We start from the raw sequence: 16431 nt of genomic DNA, 5'->3' as shown, positions 1-16431 counted from the left end.
TGAGGTAAGATTGCTTTTCCCTGTAAGTTTGTCGGCTGTACGTTCTCCAACTCCTTCGTCTGCCACCTCTTCACTTAACTCAACTTCAGACTCCAGCATGTGAGCATTTACAAGTAATGGTAGAGAAGCTACAAACCCTGTCACTATCACTGTTGTTATAAATGTCCTTTGTACTAAAATACATATAAATATAAGTATAAATGTGAGTGGATCTATCAGTAAAAGGCCCTTAAAAAACTCACAAATTATAAGCCCCTTCAAGCAGCCTCTCACTTCCTGTGACATTCAAAATGGCGTCCGTAGTGCCGAGTTCTGTGAGGAAGGCCAGGTAAAAGCAGTTTTTCTCCAGTGATCTACTTGGCGAGCGATCAGCCCAGCGATGTGTGGGCGATGTGCCGAAAGTTGCGCTGGGCAACATGTGAACGATTACCTCAGCGATGTGACATGAAAGTTGGTGATGTTTCGGCCCAACTTTCCACTTTTTAAGCAAAATGGGCGATAGCCTGCCTTTTTGGGTGATATATGGGAACTAGGCCAGCGATCTCAAGTGGAAAGTCTGGCCAATGGCCTCGAACAGCAGTCAAAGCATCCATTGAAATGCAATAACTGCTCTTAGAGTTTCTGGCAGGGGCCCCTACTGCATATGTCCTTAAGAGTTGCCACATACTTCATGGGTGAACTGCATTGCAAAACGAGGCTGCGTAAATGCTGTTATTGGGTTCCTGCCACCTTTCGCAGCAAGCTACTTGGCACTGTCCTCAGAAAACTCAATCCCTTTACTTCAATGCAAAACCCAGGTTTGTGACTCTCCCTTCTCCCTCTCAAACCGACTATCAAATTCAATTATATTATGGTCACTATTCGTAAGATGTTCTCTAACCATCAGATTCTTAACTAATTCAGGTTTAAAATCATTAAATGTTGTATGTCCTGCTCTCTTATCAATTCTAAAAAACATCAAACTGCTAAATACAGTCTAGAAATGCATTGCCTTCACGACTTGAGCGGTTCTATTGTTCCCAATCTGTAAAAATTAAAATCTCCCGTTATATAAATCACATTGTTTCTGTGCTTCACTGATCTCTATATATACACATCCTCCCACTGCATGAGTGCTCTCAGGAAATCGATGGACAACTTCCACCGGGGTCTTGCATCCTTTGATGTTCCTTAATTCTCCACATAGCATGTCCACTGCCGGATCATCCTTACTGAAACTATTTCTTTCTACTGATAAACGAGACACAATTCTATCAATATTGCAAATCCTCCATTCTCAACTTCCCTGTCCTTTCTCTAGATCCTGTAGCTTGGGATATTTTGCTCCAGGTCATGCCCAGCTTGTACCATGACTTTGTAATAACTTTGCATCAGACCCTTTAAGCTGAATTTGTGCTTCCAACTCATTTTTTAAATTTCTTATGTTATAGGCATTCATGTACAGAACTCTTGGACAATTCTTCCCTCCTTTCCCTTATGCCTTGATGCTGTTATTCTCTCTCATTCTTGTGACTCATCACACATTTTGTTTCTGATGGTCTGTACATTGCTATGCAGACAATTTAGTCATAAAATCAGAGAGTGATACAGCACAGAAGGAGGCCATAAATCTGTGCAAACTTTCCAGATCAATGCACAATAACATAATTACTTTAAATATATAAAATAATGCAATTGGCAGTATGGCTCAGAATTAACACAATCAAATCGATTGGAAGATTGTTTACTTGCAACAAATTTTAGTCTCAACTCGTCTGTGAAGGAATTTTAGTGACTAATTCAAAATTAGTCTTGGGCTTGATTTCATTCCAGTGAGTTATAAGATGCTATTTTTGTTTATTGACGCAATTGGGTGAAAGGTCTTGTCTGAATTCCGAAGGAAACCACCAGTCTCCCGGCATAACTCTGGCACAGACCCATATATCATAGAATCATAGGATGGTTACCGCACGGAAGGCGGCCATTTGGCCAATCGAGCCCGTGCCAACTCTCAGCTAGTCCCACTCCCCCACTCTTTCCCCGCAGCCCTGCATTTTTTTTATCCTTCAGATACTTGAAAGCCACGATTGAGTCTGCTTCACCACCCTTTCAGGCAGTGCATTCCAGATCCTAACCACTTACTGCGAAAAAAGGTTTTTCTTACATCGCCTTTGGTTCTTCTGCCAATCACCTTAAATCTGTGACCTCTGGTTCTCGACCCGTCCACCAATGGGAACAGTTTCTCTCTATCTACTCTGTCCAGACCCATCATGATTTTGAACACCTCGATCAAATCTCCTCTCAACCTACTCTGCTCAAAGGAGAACAACCCCAACTTCTTCAGTCTATCCACATAACTGAAGTCCCTCATCCCTGGAATCATTCTCGGAAATCTTTTCTGCCCCCTCTCGAAGGCCTTCACATCCTTCCTAAAGTGCGGTGCCCAGATTTGGACACAATACTCCAGTTGAGGCCGAACCAGTGTTTTATACAGGTTCATCATAATTTCCACACTTTTGTACTCTATCTCTATTCATGAAGCACAGAATCCAGTGTCCTTTTTTTAATTACTTTCTCAACCTGCCCTGCCACCTTCAATGACTTGTGCACAAATACCCCCAGGTCTCTCTGCTCATGCATAGAAACATACAAAATAGGTGCAGGAGTAGGCCCTTCGAGCCTGCACCACCATTCAATAAGATCATGGCTGATCATTCACCTCAGTACCCCTTTCCTGCTTTCTCTCCATACCCCTTGATTCCTTTAGCCGCAAGGACCATATCTAACTCACTCTTGAATATATCCAATGAACTGGCATCAACAACTCTCTGCGGTAGGGAATTCCACAGGTTAACAACTCTCTAAATGAAGAAGTTTCTCCTCATCTCGGTCCTAAATTGCTTACCCCTTATACTTAGACTATGTCCCCTGGTTCTGGACTTCCCCAACATCGGGAACATTCTTCCTGTATCTAACCTGTCCAGTCCCGTCAGAATTTTATATCTTTCTATGAGATCCCCTCTCATCCTTCTAAACGGCAGTGAATACAGGCCCAGTCAATCCAGTCTCTCCTCATATGTCAGTCCTGTCATTCTGGAAATCAGTATGGTGAACCTTCGCTGCACTCCCTCAATAGCAAGAACGTCCTTCCTCAGATTAGGAGACCAAAACTGAACACAATAGTCCAGGTGAAGCCACACCAAGGCCCTGTACAATTGCAGTAAAACCTCCCTGCTCCTATACTCAAATCCTCTCGCTATGAAACCAACATACCATTTGCCTTCTTCACCGCCTGCTGTACCTGCATACCAACTTTCAATGACTGATGCACCATGACACCCAGCTCTTGTTGCACCTCCCCTTTTCCTAATCTGTCGCCATTCAGATAATATTCTGCCTTCGTATTTTTGCCCCCAAAGTGGATAACCTCACATTTATCCACATTTATCCCAACTCTCTGCTTCCTGTCTGCCAACCAGTTCTCTATCCACGTCAGTACATTACCCCCAATACCATGTGCTTTAATTTTGCACACCAATCTCTTGTGTGGGACCTTGTCAAAAGCCTTTCGAAAGTCCAAATACACCATATCCACTGGTTCTCCCTTGTCCACGCTACTAGTTACATCCTCAAAAAATTCCAGAAGATTTGTCAAGCACGATTTCCCTTTCATAAATCCATGCTGACTTGGACCGATCCTGTCACTGCTTTCCAAATGCGCTGCTACTTCATCTTTAATAATTGATTCCAACATTTTCCCCACTACTAATGTGAGGCTAACCGGTCTATAATTACCAGTTTTCTCTCTCCTTCCTTTTTTAAAAAGTGGCGTTACATTAGCTACCCTCCAGATAGGAACTGATCCAGAGTCGATGGACTGTTGGAAAATGATCACCAATGCATCCACTATTTCTAGGGCCACTTCCTTAAGTTCTCTGAGATGTAGACTATCAGGCCCCGGGGATTTATCGGCCTTCAATCCCATCAATTTCCCGAACACAATTTCCTGCCCAATAAGGATTTCCTTTAGTTCCTCCTTCTCACTAGACCCTCGGTTTCCTAGTATTTCCGGAAGGTTAGAAACATAGAAACATAGAAAATAGGTGCAGGAGCAGGCCATTCAGCCCTTCTAGCCTGCACCGCCATTCAATGAGTTCATGGCTGAACATGAAACTTCAGTACCCCCTTCCTGCTTTCTCGCCATAACCCTTGATCCCCCTAGTAGTAAGGACTTCATCTAACTCCCTTTTGAATATATTTAGTGAATTGGCCTCAACTACTTTCTGTGGTAGAGAATTCCACAGGTTCACCACTCTCTGGGTGAAGAAGTTTCTCCTCATCTCGGTCCTAAATGGCTTACCCCTTATCCTCAGACTGTGACCCCTGGTTCTGGACTTCCCCAACATTGGGAACATTCTTTCTGCATCTAACCTGTCTAAACCCATCAGAATTTTAAACGTTTCTATGAGGTCCCCTCTCATTCTTCTGAACTCCAGTGAATACAAGCCCAGTTGATCCAATCTTTCTTGATAGGTCAGTCCCGCCATCCCGGGAATCAGTCTGGTGAACCTTCGCTGCACTCCCTCAATAGCAAGAATGTCCTTCCTCAAGTTAGGAGACCAAAACTGTACACAATACTCCAGGTGTGGCCTCACCAAGGCCCTGTACAACTGTAGCAACACTTCCCTGCCCCTGTATTCAAATCCCCTCGCTATGAAGGCCAACATGCCATTTGCTTTCTTAACCGCCTGCTGTACCTGCATGCTAACCTTCAATGACTGATGTACCATGACACCCAGGTCTCGTTGCACCTTCCCTTTTCCTAATCTGTCACCATTCAGATAATAGTCTGTCTCTCTGTTTTTACCACCAAAGTGGATAACCTCACATTTATCCACATTATACTTCATCTGCCATGCATTTGCCCACTTACATAACCTGTTGAAGTCACCCTGCAGCCTCTTAGCATCCTCCTTCGTGAAGACAGAACCAAAGTATTTGTTCAACTGGTCTGCCATTTCTTTGTTCTCCATTATAAATTCACCTGAATCTGACTGCAAGGGACTTACATTTGTCTTCACTAATCTTTTTCTCTTCACATATCTAGAGGCTTTTGCAGTCAGTTTTTATGTTCCCGGCAAGCTTCCTCTCATGCTCTATTTCCCCCCTCCTAATTAAACCCGTTGTCATCCTCTGCTGAATTCTAAATTTCTCCCAGTCCTCAGGTTTGCTGCTTTTTCTGGCCAATTTATATGCCTCTTCCTTGGATTTAACACCATCCTTAATTTCCCTTGTTAGCCACGGTTGAGCCACCTTCCCGTTTTATTTTTACTCCAGACAGGGATGTACCCCCTTTAGGATTGTACCATTTAGTTTATATGTCCTCGCCTCATTCTTTCAACCAAAATCATCACTTCACACTTTTCTACATTATATTTCATCTGCCACGTGTTTGCCCATTTCGCCAGCCTGTCTAAGACTTACTGAAGTCCATCGCTCTCCTCCTCACTGTTCACTGTACTTCAAGTTTAGTGTCATCTGCAAATTTTGAAATTGTGCCCTGTACACCCATGTCCAAGTCATTAATATATATCAAGAAAAGTAGTGGTCCTAGAACCGATCCATAGGGAACACCACTGTATACACGATGGAAGACACGAATAACCTGCAGAAAATACGAGGGGATCAAGGGTCTAGTGAGAAGGAGGAACTGAGAGAAATCCTTATTAGTCAGGAAATGGTGTTAGGGAAATTGATGGGATTGAAGGCCGATAAATCCCCAGGGCCTGATAGTACTCTGGATGCAGACTAAGGAAGTGGCCCTAGAAATAGTAGATGCATTGGTGGTCATTTTCCAACATTCTATGGACTCTGGATCAGTTCCTATGGATTGGAGGGTAGCTAATGTAACCCCACTTTTTAAAAAAGGAGGGAGAGAGAAAACAGGGAATTATAGACCGGTTAGCCTGACATCAGTAGTGGGGAAAATGCTGGAATCAATTATTAAAGATGTAATAGCAGCGCATTTGGAAAGCAGTGACAGGATCGTTCCAAGTCAGCATGGATTTATGAACGGGAAATCAAGCTTGACAAATCTTCTAGAATTTTTTGAGGATATAACTAGTAGAGTGGATAAGGGAGAAACAGTGGATGTGGTGTATTTGGACTTTCAAAAGGCTTTTGACAAGGTCCCACACAAGAGATTAGAGTGCAAAATTAAAGCACATTGTATTGGGGGTAATGCATTGACGTGGATAGAGAATTGGTTGGGGGACAGGAAGCAGAGAGTTGGGATAAACGAGTCCTTTTCAGAATGGCAGGCAGTGACTAGTGGGTGCTGCAGGGCTCAGTGCTGGGATCCCAGCTATTTACAATATATATTAATGATTTAGACAAAGGAATTGAATGTAATATCTCCAAGTTTGCAGATGACACTAAGCTGAGTGGCAGTGTGAGCTGTGAGGAGGATGCCAAGAGGCTGCAGGGTGACTTCAACAGGTTATGTAAGTGGGCAAATGCATGGCAGATGCAGTATAATGTGGATAAGTGTGAGGTTATCCACTTTGGGGGCAAAAACAAAGGAAGGCAGATTATCTGAATTATGACAGATTAGTAAAAGGGGAAGTGCAACGAGACCTGGGTGTCATGGTGCATCAGTCATTGAAAGTAGGCATGCAGGTACAGCAGGCAGTAAAGAAAGCAAATGGCATGTTGGCCTTCATAGCTAGGCGATTTGAGTATAGGAGCAGGGAGGTCTTACTGCAGTTGTACAGGGCCTTGGTGAGACCACACCTTGAGTATTGTGTGCAGTTTTGGTCTAATTTGAGGAAGGACGTTCTTGCTATTGAGGGAGTGCAACGAAGGTTCACCAGACTGATTCCCAGAATGGCAGGACTGACATATGAAGAAAGACTGGATCGACTAGGCTTATATTCACTGGAATTTAGATGAATAAGAGGGGATCTAATAGAAGCATATAGAATTGTGATGGGATTGGACGTTAGATGCAGGAAGAATGTTCCCAATGTTGGGGAAGTCCAGAACCAGGGGTCACAGTCTAAGGATAAGGGGTAAGCCATTTTGGACCAAGATGAGGAGAAACTTTTTCACCCAGAGAATTATGAACCTATGGAATTCTCTACCACAGAAAGTTGTTGATGCCAGTTCGTTGGATACATTCAAAAGGGAGTTAGATGTGGCCCTTACGGCTAAAGGGATCAGGGGGTATGGAGAGAAGGCAGGAGTGGGGTACTCAGCCATGATCATATTGAATGGTGGTGCAGCTTCGAAGGGCCAAATGGCCTGCTCCTGCATCTATTTTCTATGTTTCTATACCTTCCAGTCCGAAAAACAACCATTCACCATTACGCTCTGTTTCCTGTCACGTAGCCAATTTCGTATCCATGCTGCCACTGTCCCTTTTATTCCATAGGCTTCAATTTTGCTGGCAAGCCTATTATGTGGCACTTTGTCGAACGCCTTTTGGAAATCAGTGTACATTATGTCAACCGCATTACCCTCATCAACCATCTCTGTTAGCTCATCAAAAAACTCAATCAAGTTGGTTAAACACGATTTGCCTTTAACAAATCCATGCTGGCTTTCCTTAATTAATCCAGCCCTATCCATATGACTGTTAATTTGTCCCCGATTACTGTTTCTAAAAGCTTCCCCACTACCAAGGTTAAACTGACCTGTAGTTGCTGGGTTTATCCTCACACCTTTTTTTGAACAATATGGAAACATTTGCAATTCTCCAGTCCTCTGGCACCATCCCATCGACACCATCGGTATCGATGGCAGATTGGAATATTACGACCAGACCTCCGCGATTTCTGCCTTAATTTCCTCAGCATCCTAGGATGCATCCTATCCGCTCCTGGTGATTTATCTACTTTAAGTACAGCCAGCCTTTCTAATACCTCTTCATTATCAATTTTTATCCTATCAAGTCTCTCTATTCCCTCTTCTTTCACTATGTCTATGGCAGCATCCTCTTTCTTGGTGAAGACCGACGCAAAGTACTTATTTAGTACCTCAGCCATACCCTCTGCCTCCATGTGTAGGTCTCCATTTTGGTCCCTAATCGGCCCCATCCCTCCTCTCACTACCCGTTTACTATTTATATGCTGATAGAAGACTTAGATTACCTTTTATGTTGCCTCCCTGCCATTTCTTGGAGTTTCCTCAGAAAAGAGCGGGGGAGCTTCTTGCGCTGTGTTGGGTCATATCTGGCCTAAGGGCCGTATCCAGCCTGCCAGTTGATTCTATCCAGCTCATTGGACAGATCAGAGAGTGAGAAAGCTGGAGCTTGAGCTGCACATTAATCTGACTCGAGTCATGGCTGCTCATCTCGATGACTCTTTTACCTAAGAGAGAGACTGGCACTGCCCATAGTACGATGGCAGTACCCATAGTACGATGGCAGTACCCATAGTACGATGGCAGGGGGGTTTTCGTCACCCTCTTAGATATGCCGTACTGCCATAGTTGCCCGGGAACTTAAGACGCTTTGATATCGATATCGCTGCCCTCAGCAAGACCCGGCGGGCAGGGAAGGCCAGCTCAAGGAACAAGGTGGAGGTTACACCTTCTTCTGGAAAGGGAAACCTCCATGGAGTCGCTTTCGCCATCAAAAATGAGCTGGTTGACTGCCTCAAAAACTACCCCTGCAGGACTAACGAACGCCTCATGACTCTCTGACTCACCCTATCCCGGAACCAGTGCGCCACAGTCATCAGTGCGTACGCCCCGACACTCGATGCAGCAGATGAGACCAAAGAGGGTTCTTACACCAACCTCGAAAAATCACTGTCCTGCGTCCCCGCGGTTGACAGACTGATCTTTCTCAGCGACTTCAATGGCAGCGTTGGCAAGGACACAAACCTCAGGGGGGGGGGGGGGGCGTGATTGCCAGAGAGGGGATAGAGAAAGCGAACTCCAGTGTACCCTACTCCTGACAAAATGTATAGAGCACGAATTTGTCATCACCAACACCTTGTTCCGCCAGAGGGACAAGTACAAGGCATCGTGGCAACACCCTCGCTCCAAGCACTGGCACTTGCTCGACTAGGTCATCGTCTGAGCCAGGGATCGCAAGGATGTGCGCATCACCCGCGCCATGACAGGAACTGACGACTGCTGGACGGACCACTGCCTAATCCGATCCATTATCGACATCAACATAACCCCAAAGCAGAGGGGGCAGCAGAAGCAGTGCTGCAAAAAAGTCAATGCCAGAACACGTAAGGACCCAGCTAAGAGAGCCCTATACAGCCAGCGCCTCACAGCTAACCTGGCGTGCCTAGACAACTCCGAGACACAGAATGCCCAGTGCTTGGTCTGCCCTCCAGGCCTCCATAACCGGTGCCTGCAAAGAGACACTCGGTTACTCAACCAGGAAACACCAGGATTGGTTTGATGAGAATAATCAGGAGATCCAAGAGCTAATGGATCGCAAACGCAGGGCATTTCTGAGCCTTAAACAACAACCCAACTCCGGAACAACAAAGCAGCATTACAGACGGCTCAAGGCTGAGGTCCAACAAAAATCCTGGGACCAAAAGAACAGGTGGTGGATGGAGAAAGCACAGGAGATACAGCAGCTGGCCGACAGATACGATATGCGAGGATTCATCGCAGTCAAGGTCACATACGGACCAAAGTCCCTAGGCCCCACCCCACTGCTGGCCAAGAGAGGGGAAACACTCATCAAGGACACCGAGGCAGTCAGGGCCCGCTGGAAGCACTTCGAAGATCTCCTCAATCGAGACTCTGTCTTTGACTCGAGTGTTCTCAACTCCATCCCGCAGCATGCGACCCACCACCACCTCAGTGAGACCCCAACACTGCACGAGGTAGAAAAACCCATAAGACAGCTTAAAAACAACAAGGCTACGGGTGCGGACGGAATCCTTGCTGAGGCATTGAAGTATGGCAGAGAGGCACTACTGGCGCGAATACACAACCTCATCTCTCTCATCTGGAGGGAGGCGAGCATGCCAGGGGATCTCAGAGATGCAGTGATAGTGACCATCTTTAAAAAAGGGGACAAGTCCGACTGTGGCAACTACAGAGGAATCTCCCTGCTATCAGCCACTGGGAAAGTCGTTGCTAGAGTCCTCCTCAACTGACTTCTCCCTGTGGCCGAGGAGCTCCTCCCGGAGTCACAGTGCGGATTTCGTCCCCTATGGGGCACAATAAACATGATTTTTGCAGCGCGGCAGCTGCAGGAAAAATGCAGGGAACAGCACCAGCCCTTATACATGGCCTTCTTCAACCTTACAAAGGCCTTTGACACTGTCAACCGCGAGGGTCTATGGAGCGTCCTCCTCCGCTTCGGATGCCCCCAAAAGTTCGTCATCATTCTCCGCCTGCTCCACGATGACATGCAGGCCGTGATCCTTACCAACGGATCCATTACAGACCCAATCCACGTCCGGACCGAGGTCAAACAGGGCTACGTCATCACCCCAACCCTCTTCTCAATCTTTCTCACTGCCATGCTCCACCTCACAGTCAACAATCTCCCCGCTGGAGTGGAATTAAACTACAGAACCAGTGGGAACCTGTTCAACCTTCGCCGTCTCCAGGCCAGGTCCAAGACCACCCCAACCTCTGTCGTCGAGCTACAGTACACGAACGACACCTGCGTCTGCACACATTCTGAGGCTGCACTCCAGGACTTAGGCGACGTATTTACTGAGAGGTACGAAAGCATGGGCCTTACGCTAAACATCCGTAAGACAAAGGTCCTCCACCAGCCTGTCCTCACCGCGCAGTAATGTCCCCCAGTCATCAAGATTCGCGGCGCGGTCCTGGACAACGTGGGCCACTTCTCATATCTTGGGAGCCTCCTATCAACAAGAGCAGGCATCGTCGACGAGATCCAACACCACCTCCAGTGTGCCAGTAGTCTTCGGCCGCCTGAGGAAAAGAGTGTTTGAAGACCAAGCCCTAAAAACTGCCACCAAGCTCATGGTCTACAGGGCTGTAGTAATACCTGCCCTCCTGTATGGCTCGGAGACATGGATCATGTACAGTAGACACCTCAAGTCGCTGGAGAAATACCACCAACGATGTCTCTGCAAGATCCTACAAATCCCCTGGGAGGACAGGCGCACCAACATCAGCGTCCTCGATCAGGCTAACATTCCCAGCCATCATCATCATAGGCAGTTCCTCGGAATCGAGGAAGACTTGCTTCCACTCCTGAAGTGAGCTCTTTGGTGGCTGAACAGTTCAAAACGAGAGCCACAGACTCTGTCACAGGTGGGACATAGTCGTTGAGGGAAGGGGTGGGTGGGACTGGTTTGCCGCATGCTCTTTCCGCTGACTGCGCTTGATTTCTGCATGCTCTCGGCATCAAGACTTGAGGTGCTCAGCGCCCTCTCGGATGCACTTCCTCTACTTAGGGCGATCTTGGGCCAGGGACTCCCAGGTGTCAGTGGGGATGTTGCACTTTATCAGGGAGGCTTTGACGGTATCCTTGTAGCGTTTCCGTTGCCCACCTTTGGCTCGTTTGCCATGAAGGAGCTCCGAGTAGAGCACTTGCTTTGGGAGTCTTGTGTCTGGCATGCTGGGGACATCTCCAGCATTGAAGCACTGACCACACTCTATCTGCTCCGCTGGGCAGGCCACATAGTTAGCATGTCCCACCTGTGACAGGGTCTGTGGCTCTCGTATTGGACTGTTCAGCCACCAAAGAACTCACTTCAGGAGTTGAAGCAAGTCTTCCGCGATTCCGAGGAACTGCCTATGATGATGAGATAGGGAAGTAAATCCCAGAGCACAAGGACGGCAGGTAATGGCACTGATTGTAGTTCAGGCCTTGCGAAACCTCGGGCTCCCATACTCGGCACTCTTTCCATACTCAGCACCAAGAAGGGAACACCTCTCGCGTCGGATGCCCCGCAGGCTTCAGCCGCTCTGCCAAACAGCCACATAGACCTTCAGTGTATATAACCGGCCCATCGATCGGCAACCATTTCATTCATCTCCAAACTGAAGATTTTACTATTTCACATTTTGTGTATTTAAAATAGTGGATAAAGGGGAACCAGTGGATGTGGTGTATTTGGACTTCCAGAAGGAATTAGACAAGGTGCCACACAAAAGGTTACTACACAGGATAAAAGTTCACGGGGTTGGGGGGGGTAATATATTAGCATGGATAGAGGATTGGCTAACTAAAAGAACAGAGTGTCGGGATAAATGATTCATTCTTTGGTTAGCATCCAGTAATTAGTGGGGTGCCGCAGGGATCAGTGCTGGGACTCTAACTATTTACAATCTATATTAACGACTTGGAAGAAGGGACAGAGTGTAACGTAGCCAAGTTTGCTGACGATACAAAGCTGGGAGGAAAAGCAATGTGTGAGGAGGACACAAAAAATCTGCAAAAGAACATAGACAGGCTAAGTGAGTGGGCAAAAATTTGGCAGATGGAGTATAATGTTGGAAAGTGTGAGGTCATGCACTTTGGCAGAAAAATAAATCAAAGAACAAGTTAATATTTAAATGGAGAAAGATTACAAAGTGCTGCAGTACTGCGGGACCTGGGGGTACTTGTGCATGAAACATGAAAGGATAGTATGCAGGTACAGCAAGTGATCTGGAAGGCCTATGGTATCTTGGCCTTTATTATAAAGGTGATGGGAGTATAAAAACAGGGAAGTCTTGCTACAGCTATACAAGGTTTTAGTGAGGCCACACCTGGAATACTGCGTGCAGTTTTGATTTCTATATTTACAAAAGGATATACTTGCTTTGGAGGCAGTTCAGAGAAGGTTCACTAGGTTGATTCCGGGGATGAGGGGTTGACTTATGAGGAAAGGTTGAGTAGGTTGAGCTTCTACTCATTGGAATTCAGAAGAATGAGAGGTGATTTTATTGAAACGTATAAGATTGAGGGGGCTTGAGAAGGTGGATGCAGAGAGGATGTTTCCACTGATGGGGGTGACTGGAACTAGGGGGCATGATCTTAGAATAAGGGGCCAATTAAAACAGATGAGGAGAAATTTATTCTCTAAGGGTTGTAAATCTATGGAATTCGCTGCCTCAGAGAGCTGTGGAAGCTGGGATATTGAAAAAATTTAAGACCAAAATAGACAGTTTCTTAAACAATAAGGGAATAAAGGGTTATGGGGAGCGGGCGTGAAAGTGGACCTGAGTCCATGATCAGATCAGCCATGATCTTATTGAATGGCGGAGCAGGCTCGAGGGGCCGTATGGCCTACTCCTGTTCCTATTTCTTATGTTCTTATGTACAATCTGAATTTATGTTTATAAATTATTGGGAGGTAGCAGTGGGAGTGATAATCAACACTGAGTTGGCCTGTTTCAAATTGACTAATTTAACACTTACTCTCACCAACACACATGGTCCCTTTAAATTTGCTGTGCTGCATCTCTTCCAGCGGCAGGAGATGGTGAGCTGCTTGTGCGGGACTTTGCGATTGGTGCGTGACTGCGGCCACGCACCTTAGCGGGTGCAATGATGGGTGGCCTTCAACAGCTCACCAAAATTTGAAAAGTGGCCCTCCAGCCCAAATAATTGCTCACCCCTCATCTAATTGAATGGTGGAATAGGCTTGAGGGGCTGAATGGCCTGCTCTTACGTTCTCAACAGGTAATTTATTACTTCCTATAACCTTCTGCTCCCAGAGTTTGTGTTATCTCTATCACTTAATGTTGGGACTGAGTATCTTAACCTGCTAAGTGTTCTATTTCCTTGCAGCAATATCCCTCACCTTAAGCATGAAAATTCACCAAAGTTATGAACCTTCCCTTGCCAAGAAAAGCTAAATTAGCCTTTGCATTATTTTTCAATACTTGAACATACCTTTATCCTTCTTATGCTGATTAATCCCTCTGAAACTGTCTGGACAGCTGCTGGGAAGAACAGGGTGACCGTGAGTCTCACAGCACTGTACAATGATACAGTGACAAACACACGACTTGCTGTGATAGTGTTGCCAAGGAGCACGTACACCAAGAACGTTAAAAACAGTATCATCTTGCTGGCAATAAAGAATGAGGCCATGTTCAAGGCACGCAGGTAAGAGCTTTTCAGAATCTTGGCAATTTCCTTCCTGAAATGCAGAACAATACAACCATTTGTTTTCTTTACACAATAATTTGTAAACTGGCTCACATGAATGTTTAATCTTAAATAAAACCTCTCAGCTGAGGTCCTCTACTAATAGTTTACCAAAAGTACAACCTTTGTAAACTTCCTGATCAGAGTCTTATTGCGTTTCAGTAGATTAGTGCTTTATCTAGTTTAAATACCCATTTAGATATATATATATATATAATTAATCAAATTCCAAGTGTTTCCCATTTTTTATGAACACAATTAAACATATTGTACAGAGTAAAATACAAACTAATAACTTTCTTAATGTGCTGCAGATGCCGCACTAGCAGAAAAATAATTCTATAAACTTGTCAAACGGTTACACTAAACATTGAATGCTGCAATACTCCAGAACTGCAAATAGGTTTTTTTCTTCTTGTCCACCTCCAATTTCCTTCCTTAACACGATTCTTCTGAAGCCAGGGGCTGTTACTGGGGCACGACTCCATGGGTTTCCCCAGCTGCCTGGATTAAATGGGAGTTCCTCATTCTGCTACATTTCAAATATCAGCAGGGCTACTCACGGTGGGTAGGAAATCCTATCCTTGTCCAGCAAACAAACATTTCCAGCAGCAGGGAATCACTGAATCCCAATTGATATTTTAACTATTTAAGGGAGGTCAAGAAAGGCTAAATCAGTAAACAGAACCGAAAATCTTCCTGGTATGTATGGCCTGGATTTTACTCCTTTTGGTAGATTAGCAGTGGGGGTGGGATTTCTATCCAACCATGCGACTGTCACTAGCTACCTAATTTTCCCTCCAAGGCCTTAATTCTGGATGTGAGGGGAATTGGGAGCAGTAATATGCTCCTCATTGGGTTAGCAAAAGAAATAGAATGTTGCTGCAGGTATAGAATGCTGCAGTTAATTACAGGGGGGCAGGGGTCCTGTTTTTTTGAGAGCAGCAACCTCGAGGGGCTCAGCAGCAGGTAGGGCTCTCTGATTTGCAGATACATGTGTAAATATTTTACTGGCTGAGGTAAAGGCTAGAACGGAAGACTGTTGGGACTGAGGTCAGGAAGCCCCATAAGAGGTTGGTTCAGGCCATATCTTAACTTGCTATGTAAAAAAATTCCCATCTCCTCTCTGGTTCTTTTGCCAATTACATTAAGTCGGTGCCCTCGGGTTACTTACCCATCTGCAGGTGGAAACAGTTTATCATTATTTTCTTTACAAAATGTCCTCATAATTTTTAACACCTCTATTAAAGCCCCCCCATAACCACTGAAGGAGAACAACCCCAGCTTCTCCAGTCTCTCCACGTAGTGAAGTCCCTCATCCCTGGTACCATTCCAGTAAATCTTCTCTACACCCTCACCAAGGTTTCGACATCCTTCCTGAAGTGTCGTGCCCAGAATTGGACACAATACTTCATCTCAGCTCAAACTTGTGATTTATGAACGTTTCGTAGAACTTCCTTGCCTTTGTTCTTTTTGCCTCTATTTATAAAATCAAGGATCCCATATGCTTTTTTTAAAAAAAGCCTTATCAACATGACTTGCCACCTTCAAAGATTTGTGCATGTGAACTTTCCATTCCTGCACCCTCTTTAAAATTGCACCATTTCATTTACATTGTCTCTCTTCATTATTCCTTCCAAAATGCAACACAACACACTTCCCTGCATTAAACACCATGGCCGGCACGTTTACCGTTGCACCGGGTTGGGTTGGGTGCGAGAAAAATGCAGGGAACAGCACCAACCCTTGTACATGGCTTTGTGTGACCTTACAAAGGTCTTTGACACTGCCAACCGCGAGGGACTATGGAGCATCTTCCTCCGTTTCGCCTGCCCCCAAAAGTTTGTCACCATTCTCCGCCTGCTCCATGACGGCATGCAGGCCGTGATCCTTACCAACGGATCCACCACAGATCCAATCCACGTCCGGACCAGGGTCAAGCAGGGCTGAGCCATTGCGCCAACCCTCTTCTCAATCTTCCTCGCTGCAATGCTCCACCTCACAGTCAACAAGCTCCCCGCTGGAGTGGAATTAAACTACAGAACCAGTGGGTTCAACCTTCATCGTCTCCAGGCCAGGTCCAAGACTGTCCCAACCACTGTTGTCGAGCTACAGTATGCAGACGATGCATGCGTCGGTGCACATTCAGAGTTTGAACTCCAAGTCATAGTCAACATCTTCACTGAGGTGTACGAAAGCATTGGCCTTACAATAAACATCTAAGACAAAAGGTCCTCCACCAGCCTGATCCCGCTGCACAGCACTACCCCCCAGTCATCAAGATCCACAGCGTGGCCCTGGACAACGTGGACCACTTTCCATACCTCAGGAGCCGACTATTAACAAGGGAA

General features: G+C 45.7%; 1 protein-coding gene across 1 annotated transcript in view; it reads right to left on the bottom strand.

The window, feature by feature from the left end:
- The window catches only part of abcc4 (ATP binding cassette subfamily C member 4 (PEL blood group)), a 443243-nt gene that overhangs the window by 325281 nt on the left and 101531 nt on the right, over window positions 1-16431 (bottom strand). Inside the window, exon 7 of the mRNA XM_070892652.1 lies at window positions 13823-14072. Coding sequence (XP_070748753.1) covers window positions 13823-14072 — 250 coding nt within the window. The remainder of the gene's footprint in view (window positions 1-13822; window positions 14073-16431) is intronic.

Source organism: Pristiophorus japonicus, chromosome 10 (assembly GCF_044704955.1).
Source record: "Pristiophorus japonicus isolate sPriJap1 chromosome 10, sPriJap1.hap1, whole genome shotgun sequence".
Classification (NCBI taxonomy): domain Eukaryota; kingdom Metazoa; phylum Chordata; class Chondrichthyes; family Pristiophoridae; genus Pristiophorus; species Pristiophorus japonicus.
Note: the sequence above shows the minus strand (reverse complement) of the source record. Positions and strands in the feature narration are given on the sequence as shown.